Source organism: Aythya ferina, assembly GCF_964211825.1.
Source record: "Aythya ferina genome assembly, chromosome: 1".
NCBI classification, from domain to species: domain Eukaryota; kingdom Metazoa; phylum Chordata; class Aves; order Anseriformes; family Anatidae; genus Aythya; species Aythya ferina.
The window spans coordinates 10,889,058-10,899,219 of NC_140296.1; the positions used below are offsets into that span (position 1 = coordinate 10,889,058).

Sequence of the window (10,162 nt, forward strand, 5' to 3'; positions counted from 1 at the left end):
AGCACTGATAGGCATGGAACATCAGTCAGCCTTTTCTACCCAACCAGCAGGTTCAGGAGGGCACCTTTCCTCCTTGGCTCACTAAGTGCTTGTGTCAGGAAGTTATCTCCAACATGCTTTAGGCATTTCCCAGGCTTGCTGGTCATAGCAGTATATTTCCAGCATATGGCTCTGAAGAAGGAATCTTCCCTAAGGATGAGGGCAACTGATCCAGAGATTTCCCCTAATTGCATATAAAATGGCTCATCTGTGCTGTCATGCTGGGTGGGCTGTCAATAGTAGATATCCAGGATGAAATCTGCTTTGCTGTCTGTCCCCATAAACCTCACCCAGAGGCTCTCTGCTGCACCATCCTCAAGACAAAGGCTGTACAGCCACATCTCTCCTTTTTGGACAGCACAACACCTCCACCTCGCCTGCTCTGCCTGTCCCTCCTAGCACTCCAGCTGTGGGAGTCATCCCACTGGTAGCAATGGTATCATAGCTCTGGAAAAGGACCAGAACTTCCACTTTGTCCCATTCATTCTTCATACTGTGTGTTGGTATACAAGTATTTTGGATGTGCTCCTGAACTCTCAGTGCTCCCTGGAGCATCATAAATGTTCCCGTTAGCCTTGCCACCCTCAGGCAGTGCTGCACCATCTCTTGGCTTAACCTCAGTGTTCCTGATGGTGTCCCCTTCCCCATTGATATCACTGTTATCCCTAGAGGAACTGAACTTAGGGACAAATGCACACCTTGCTGAGATGCTCTAAAAGGTTATGGAAGCACGGGATTCATGCGTGACCAGAGCACGTAACATCACAGCTGATAGCAGTGATCATTGACTTCATCTCTCTCCGTCAGAGGTGGCTGCTTGCCCTGAGGCACTGTCTGGTAGCATCAACCACCAACAGCACAAATGCAGCACACATGTGGACAGCAGGACTTGCACAGAGAAGCACGACGGCATAGCAGCAGCACTACAGCAGACCAGGAGTCCTGTGGTCCATGCCCTGTTCAGTGAGACACCCTGGGTTCCCGGTCTTCCCATGTGTTTCGCAGCTATATTTCTGTATTTTCTCCGTATTTGCAGTTTGCCTACAGTAACTGGCTTTTGGTGAATTCTAAGTAGTAATGGTTAACCACTGTTTGTTTATTGCTGATGATAAAGGCACAGCTTTTGCTATTTCAGCGTCATGTAGGAGACATCTTTAGCACTGTACAGAGACTGGAAATCCTCTGTGTTTGCAGATTCTCTCTGAGAGCGTGTTACAAGACGTCTGAGTGTCTGAAGCACTTTGATTTCTGTTCTCCTCCTGCAGATTGTGGATGGCAAACTCTGGTTCCAGTTGGACTGCGGGAGCGGCCCGGGAATCCTGGGGATTTCTGGCAGGGCCGTCAACGACGGAAGCTGGCATTCTGTCTTCCTGGAGCTGAATCGCAATTTCACAAGCTTGTCCCTGGACGACAGCTACGTGGAGCGCCGCAAAGCCCCCCTCTACTTCCAGACTCTCAGCACGGATAGCTCCGTCTATTTCGGAGCCCAGGTCCAAGTGGATAACGTCCGCAGCCTGACCGACAAGAGAACGACGCAGGTCTTGAGCGGCTTTCAGGGCTGCCTGGATTCAGTTGTCCTAAATAACAACGAGCTGCCGCTCCAAAACAAACGCAGCAGCTTTGCAGAAGTGGTTGGCCTGACTGAATTAAAGCTTGGCTGTGTCCTCTACCCCGACGCCTGCGAGAGGCATCCCTGCCAGAACGGCGGCACCTGTACGAGCGTGCCATCTGGTGGTAAATATTTTGCATTACTTTATGGCTTTTCCCCCTCGTTTTCCTCTACAATTTATTGTCGGAGATGGCTTTATGCAGCAGCATGTTTGAAAAAAACAAAAAAATCTAATGAACTCTATAAAACTCTGATGGATATTGCAAATTGTGTAAAAGCTGTTTGCTCTATAAATAAGGGTGAAACCATGCCCCTTCTCATTGCATTAGTATTCCAGGAGGAAATTGATTTATTGGCTGTTAGGATAATCCTATTTCTATAGAAACCAATAGAATTGCAATTACTGTAATGCTCAGCTGGATTTTTCAGGATCCATTTACAGCATCGAAGGTTGTACACGAAGATGGTGATTTCGAACGTCCATCACAGATGCAGCGGTACTGTTGCCCTTCTCTGTTTCTGAAGCTGTCAGAAATAATTACTGAGCTGTCTACAAACACCTTTTGTGACTACGTAATTTGATTCCATGTCTGCATGTAGAAGAGTGAGTCCGCACTATTATAAACCCCCAGAAGTATATTTTACAGCTTCCTTGGAGGCCTGAGTGCTTCAAGGTCTGAGTAATACCAAAGTTTATAGGGCATTGATTTAAACGGTGCTCATGTTAGGGTTTTACTATCCAGTGGTTATACAGTGACTTGCGTGATTTGGTGATAGTGACTTACTACCTAGTTATCTAATGCACAAGGTACCCTGACCGTAAGAATATCTTAGTAGGAAAAAAGCGAATGGCATACATACAGGGCCTTTTTTTGTAGGGCTGTTCTATCTCTGCAGTGTACAGCTTTCCCATCCAGTTTCCTACACTGTATTAGCAGAAAGTGTTATTCACCTTTTCTGGCAAACTAAAAATTTGCCACAGTGAACTGACAAGATCTGATGTTCCCCGTGTCCCGGCAAGGACATTTTCCAGTCCAGAAAGGAGGATGCTTAATAGGGAGGTCTTCTGGAAGCAGAGAGCTTTCCATTCACTTATTGTTAGTGGTTTGGTTCATGTTTCCCTAGGGAAAATCCCGCTAGGCTTTTTTTATGAACCATCTAACCACTGTCCAGGGCTTTTTGCTTAACGGTGTCTATGCAGTTCCCCCATACCTGTAAATGTAATTTCTGCTTTTCATTGTTTTCAGCCTCACTCTCATATTTCCCTCCTAGTTCCCCCAGGAGTAGGTGTTTTGCTGCACTCTCTAGCTCATTTTCTTAGCTGAGTGTTTGGCTGTTACTTCAGAATGTCTTTGAAACCTGCACACCTGGAGGAAGCTGCAGGACACGTTCCCTGTCCTCCCCATGCATCCTAATGCTGGCACCAGTATCTTCTAAAGTCCTTCCAACCCCTCACCAAGACTGAGATTTTCTGTGCCCAACCTGTGTGGTGCTTTTAATTTGGGTATTTTTGTGAAGGTCCTGTTCACAGAACTGCTTTTGTTGGTTATTTATTTATTTACTCATTTATTTATTTGTTCCTAAACTTCAGAAACCTCCTAAGCCTTAGAACGGTTTAATTTAGTTTTCAAGGCTGAAATCTGATGAGCAAAACTGACTGTCAGACAGAAGTTTTCTGTCCTTATATAGTAAGCCCCAGCAGTGTGGATTTCTGATGCCGAGGTCTCAGCTAGCATCCCCTCTGGATCCTTGGCTTCGATTCAGCTGTCATCTCCTGTGCCAGCATTTACTTTCATTGTCCTCCATAGTTAGTTGATTTTGTGGCTCTGACCCTTCTACCTTAAGAAACCCTGGGCCATCTTCAAGCCATGCCTTTTTAGTAAAAATAATTAAATACATATATGCATACATTTATGCCTGTCCTGAACTCCAACAGTACATAGATGCCAGTGATCTCGTATCTCCCTCCAAAAATTTAACAGTGCACTTCAACAGAGGAGTTTGTACTGAGTGGAGGAGCTGGATTGTGCTTCTGCAGAGCACAGGGTGTAGCCACGCTGTTTTCTGGGGTGTCTTGTGCAGCCACAGGCAGAATAAGTCCACAGCTCATTTGGGATTTATTTATAGTTTGGCCCAGCAAGCACTTCTGCCTGCTAAATGTTAGAGGCTGGGCTGCTACCCTGCCTTGGGTTGTAGTGAGCAGGGTGAAGGGTGCAGCAGGGGTGCCATCGGCGTTGCTGTTGGTGGATGGAGATGTGCAGTCAGGTGGGAGCAATGAGACACAGGGCTGTGCAGCACAAGTATGGATGCTGCTGCTTGCTTTTGCCATTATAGGTCTTTATTTACTGAGGGAAGGCAAGAAAAGGAGAGCTGCACAACAAGGGCAAATAAATTCATCCTGAGGAAGAAGGATGCTGCCGCCACTGATAGAATTATTTAAAAACTACGTAAATCCCTAGGAAATAGGTCTATAATATGTATATGGACATAACACAGCTTTGATTCAGACTCCATGCTTAATAAATGAGGTTAACCATTCCCTAAGTTAGCATCCTAGGAAGCATGAGAACAACTCCTTCTATTGATTTTATTTAAGCCTATTTACAGTATTGCTCAACGATCTAGTGATGAGTAAATTGAAACCTTTCTAATGAACTGCTTCACAGCAATTGTGTGTGTTTTTTTCCCAGCTCCCTGTGCATGCCAGTTCACACTGAGGGGAGCAGTGGGGTGGGGAGAAACCAGTGGCTCTGAAGGTTGGACCCATTTTATTACTGAAATGGCACACACAGTTTTCTTGTCAACATAACTCGCTGCTGGAATGCAGATGCAGAGCTGATTTAACTTGCCTGCCTTCCTGCCTCGGTGAGGGGGCATGTGCCCTGTGGGGATGTTTCAGCTGCCTGCCGTTCAAAAATCTGTTTGCTGTTTTTACTGCCTCAGCAGCGTATGTAAATACGGGATTGTTATAAAGCCATAATTCCAGCGCAATGGGCCCTGACTGTACATCGGTGGTTCTGTAGCCCAGCCCCGTCAGGAGAAGTCATGGGCAGGTTTTTTTTTTTTTCCACCAGGCAAAACAATTCTGTTGCTAGTGTCCTCCATGCACAAAAAGACCATGTAATTAAATTCCTTAGAGCAGAGAGCCCAACAGCACTGCAAATGCTAGTTACGGAGCCACAAATTGCAATGTGCATTTAAGAATCGCCAGACATTGTATTCGCTGACATAGACGTTAGCAAATGGATTTCATTTAAAATAGAATAAAAATGTAATAAATCTTCATTTTTTTTTATCTTAAGAAAGGAAACAGCAGCTTTCTGGAAGAGGAAATGTTTAAAAATACACTGTGCAAGCAAAGTCACATTTCCAGTCCCAGGGCGTTCAGTAGCATCAAGATCTCTTTACTAATACTAATATCATACTAATATGATATTTTCTTCCTATTAGCATTTCTGGAGAATAATGGTCCCTTGGAATAATAATAGGATTTATTTTAATAAATGAATTCTTTAATATGAATTTTACAGAGCAGATTTCATATGCTGTTAACATCCTTTTTCTTAAAAAAAAAAAAAACACCCTACTGTGCTTTATAAGGAAATTAAGAGAGAGAAAAAGAAAGCACATATTTGTAGCTAACTTTAAAAGAAAACAGTCAACTAAAGGTTATCCAACATTGTAACATGAAAGTTGCTGGCTAGACACCTGAAATCAAAGGGGCCGTGTCTAATTTACACACAATTTGCATAAATTGATCATCTAAAATGCAAACTCGGTAATAGTACTCCTGTTGTGAGTTCTTCCTTTCAGTGTAAATGCCTACTGTCCTGTTCCCCGTTAATAAAAAGCTGCCTCTGACTGCTGTTTAGTTCATGCCGCAGCTATGGGAATAGGGTAATATTATGGCCCTGTTTTGGGAATTGCTAAAGTGGTGCTTTGTATGCACGAGGAGTGTGAAGGTATGGAACAGGAGGACAAGATGGGGATCTTAGGCTACAGGAGGATGCATAGATAGCTCAGATGCTCTGAGACATCGCTGGGAGCACAGAAGAGCTTCTCTGCTTCCAAAATCTGATTTCTGGACCAGTGGCCACAACAGGAACCTCAGCTTGCTCTCACATGTTTCCACAGGTCTGAATTAAGTCCCGTGGCAGCAGTAGATGTCGAGTGCTATCTGTTTAAAGCTGAAACAGGGTACAGTGTGTCCTGGAACCCCACGGGGACATCTCATGCATGCTTAAAAGGGCCTGGGAAAGGGGGAAAAACACTCACCAGTAGTGCTGCTAACAATCAGGAGAATCCCAGCAAAAGGAGACTTCAGCTTTAGTACAGTTTTCTTGGAGCCATTGGAAACCACAACCCTGTAATGTAGACCACATTCTTCCAGATTTTTAGTCTCTGCCCTTAAGTATGGGTCAGTAAAGCTATTTTTAAAGAAAGCTGTTAGCATTTTGAAACCTGACAAACTGCCTCGCGTTCCTTAACAACTTGGCTCTTCGGACTGAAATTTCCCAAGAAAACTCAACCAAGTGTTTAAAGTGTGGTTAAGCTATAAGCTGCTGAATACGAGGTCTTAAAATGGGAAATGTCACACAACCTTAATAATAGAGTGGCATTACTAGTTCTGCCAATAGTAAGTGTATGTTTATCTGCTTGAATAACAACATGAGCAATCACAGCAATAGAAAGCTTTACTGTAATCAAATCTGAATACTGCGCCAAGCTTTCCAACCACAGAGAAAACCTCGTACTTGTAAAGCCTGCAATTAGAAGTATAGTTACTTCCTTTTAATGTGATCAGTCCTATATACATCTGGCTTTGATTGAAGTAAATGGCTTATATGAGTAGGCAATTTTATTTGAATAGGAAGCATTTGAGCAAAAATATCAAGGAAGTCAAGGACTGTGGGCACAGTGTAAGGACAGAAAGTCAGTGCTTTTTTTTTTTTTTTTCCTCGTTTTTTCTTCCTTCATTTTATGTTTTTATGAACAGAGTTAAAATCCAATGGGAGGAAAAATGTGGCATGGTACCTAGGTGGTGATTTTAATACATTTTAAAGCAAGTTGGCAACATCAACCACATGGGTGTTTTTGAGGTCTAGATAGTTGGTAATAATGACATCGGGGAAAATGTGTGGATTACTGCCATAGCTGTGAATTCACCAGCTCTCTATTCTGGGTGTCTCTTTCACACAAACACAAACAAAACAAAATGCTGTGACATGAGTTAGTACCAAATGTGCATCAGTTCATTTTTAAAGTTTTTTACATATTCTTGATTATTTCAATCTTATTTGTAGCTATGCTTTTAGACATCTGGATTTAGATTCACAGTTTCAAAGCAAATACACACTAATCCTGTCATAGAAAACACCAGTTCAACATAGGCTGAGGCTCATTTCCCTACCAAGTTGTAACATAAAGCAATGATCATCTCTTTGAAGACATTTAAGTTTAATCTGAAGTGGCAGGAATATGTATGGCTGAAGAATACACGGTTCTTGAAGCTGGCCAGGTATATCTCTAAACACACCAAAACATAAATGTTGTGAAAGATGTTTTTCACCTTCAGCTTTCCCATCAGTTAACTTACCACAAGACACTATGTAAGCAGGGCCAAGGGCAGGCCTGTTTCTTGACATTGAGTTTGTCAGGTCTAGCAGCACAGCAGGAGAAGAAACTACATGGGGAGATCAAATGCAAAAGCGAATGCACATAGCAAATAAAAGCCAGCTCCTCTTGCATGTGATAGATAGAAAGAGAAGCATACACATGTTCAAAAAAAGAATTGGCAGCAGTTAGGAGCGTCCTCTTCAATAAAGCCAAGTAAACCTGAGGATAGACAGACATTCAGATGCTCAGGCTGGGAATTCTACCAACAGAGATGTTCACTGCATAACAGCATCCCATCTGCTGATGGCATGGTGCCTGCCTTTTGCCACTGTCGCTGCTTACCAAGTGCCAAGCAAACATAGGTATAGACAGGAAGCCTGTGTGGTGTCCTCACATTCCGCTTGTTGCTCTTCAGTAAAGTCTGAGCTGAAAAAGCCCTTTTTTTCTTGACTCTTTACATGACTGAAGAGGGACATATCAAGAAGTCAAGAAGAGAAGCTGCTGGAGTCAGAGGATGTGACACAGCTACCTGAGGAGGGATAGAGGAGGACACACTCAGATTAGTGAATGAGCATGAGAGAAACCTAATAAAAGAACTGGAATGCCCAAAACTACATGTAGGCAGTAGAGGGGTATGTCTGTGTAAGTGTTGGGCAATAGTATTGTTCATTGCTTGTGGTTCCTTATAGGTCAGCTGTTGGTACAGGCTGTTGTGGCACATGCTGGGAGCATTGGTCCTACCCTACTACATGTGCTTGTCAGAGCTTTCTGTCTTCCTCTGCTGGTTCCCTCTGAAGCCATGCAATGGTGACAGCACAAGATTTGCTGCCTTGGAGAATGCGTATCAACATTCTTCAGCATCAGTATGCAAAATGAAATATTCATATTTCTTGGAGGGAAGCCAGATGGACTGTATGATCTTAAATGTTGATGAATTTCCAAGATTTCCAGTGCCTTCATTGTGAACAGGAGCAAGCCCAAGATTTCTTGAAAGAGTAATGTTCTTTTTGGACTGAGAGGACAGGGGCACTTGGCCTTTTCTTCAGCTGTGTTGTCCTTGGACATGGGAAGTTTGCTTATTATTCTTGCATTAAACAGATGAGAAGAAATACATGATACATTGCCTGGATATTAAAATAAAAATGTAATAAAAATTCTTCGTTAGACCTAGGATGCAGTCCTGACCAAAAAGGTTTTATTTAGGATTGCACTTTGTCCACGGCCATGTGGCCACAATGTGCAGCACCAGGCAAAATTACAGCCTCTGCCGAGAGGTTTGGAAATGCATAAAAGGTCTGGCAAGTCTGCTGGCCGAGTCAACCCATGCTGTGAACTGAGCCATCGTATCGGCTCTTCGCTTCCCTACTCCATGGATTTGGACATATGCTTTGCTGTGCTGGAGCCCTCCCGGATGAATGCCTCACAGCTCTGAGTGTGTGTGTGTCATGGGAAAGTTTGATGTCTTTTGCCAGTGGCTCAGCATTGGCAGGTGTATGGCAGCACTTCTAAAAGGAAGAAAAGTCAGTGATAAATATTGTAATTTAACACTGCCTTGTTTTATTGCCTTTTTATTCCTAGCTTTGTTGCCTTTTTATTACTAACTTTGATCCCTAGACTTAGAATCCATGCCGAATACTTCAGCCTTCAAATATCTGACTGCGTTGCACCATCATTAAATCAACTTCAGTCAAGAATGTTGACTTTCGTAAGCAGACTATTCATTTCAGTTTTGCTCATACATCACCCAGTAGAGCTCTGACCCATCTGATACATTCACTTTTATCTCCTCTTGATACCAAATGCTAACTGAAATTAGTGCATCTCTATTATAAACAATTGGCAATGATAATAATAAGTCCATCTTCCTTTTATACTTATTGGAAAAAGGATTTTTTTCAACTAAAAAAAAAAAGGAATCAAATTCTCAGGTTGTCTGCAGTGAATAAATGTAACAGAATGTGTTAGAGGATGACAACCCAGAACTTAGGTGCAGCTGAAACAAATAGAAGAGGTGTTAAGAATGATTTGAAGGCTTTGTCTTCCTGCTGACTGCCAACTAGCAACATGGGTGCAGAAAGCTGTTTTTTAAAGTCACTTTAAAGTTATATCATTTTAAAATGTCAGTTAACAAATAAAAGAACAGATCTATTCTGCTATTACATAAGGCAACAAACACTGAACATTTTCATTTCACTTAAACTCCCTGAGACCATAAAAGTATACAAAACATTACTGTAAATTTTTGAACCATAGATGTCACTGTTCAGTCATAAAAAGTAGCACTGAAACAGCCTTACTTATTCATGTTATGATTTCTACCTCAGGCATTTCTAGATCAGGTATTTTACCAGCTAATAATGAACCTTTTGTAAGAATGGCATCAAAATGTGATGCCTGCTGCAGTCACAATTTTGTAATTCTTCAATCCCAGCTCTCTACGGGTCCAGGAAGCTGTTGGCATTGTTTGAGTGAGATGTGTATAAGACACCAAAAATAATCCCATCTTTCTTGTGCTGTCCAAAACACGACTTCTAGGAATCCTTAAAGTGGAATTGTTTCTTTTCTTAATTCTGCAACTTTAAAAAAACAACAGTGCTTCTATTTCCTTTTTTTTTTTTTTTTTTTTTTTTTTTTCGATCATGACAATGAAACAGCATTGTATTTGAGTATCTACTTCATATATCTTCAGTTAGATGGGATTGGACTCTTGACTCAATAAGCCAGTAAATCTGGTTCCAAGTTTGTTCTCTAAAGCTGTCCTCATGAAAAAATTCAATTAGGGTAACTGAGCAGGGTGAATTGAACTGGATAGGACATAAAAGATGTGTGGGTCCTAATTCAGAATTACTTTAGCCTCATACCACCACTGGGCTTCTCTGTACTGTTGATGTGAAATTC

General features: G+C 42.2%; 1 protein-coding gene across 1 annotated transcript in view; it reads left to right on the plus strand.

The window, feature by feature from the left end:
• Nucleotides 1-10,162, plus strand: part of FAT3 (FAT atypical cadherin 3) — a 408,669-nt gene that overhangs the window by 361,429 nt on the left and 37,078 nt on the right. Inside the window, exon 24 of the mRNA XM_084532289.1 lies at nucleotides 1,305-1,773. Coding sequence (XP_084388415.1) covers nucleotides 1,305-1,773 — 469 coding nt within the window. The remainder of the gene's footprint in view (nucleotides 1-1,304; nucleotides 1,774-10,162) is intronic.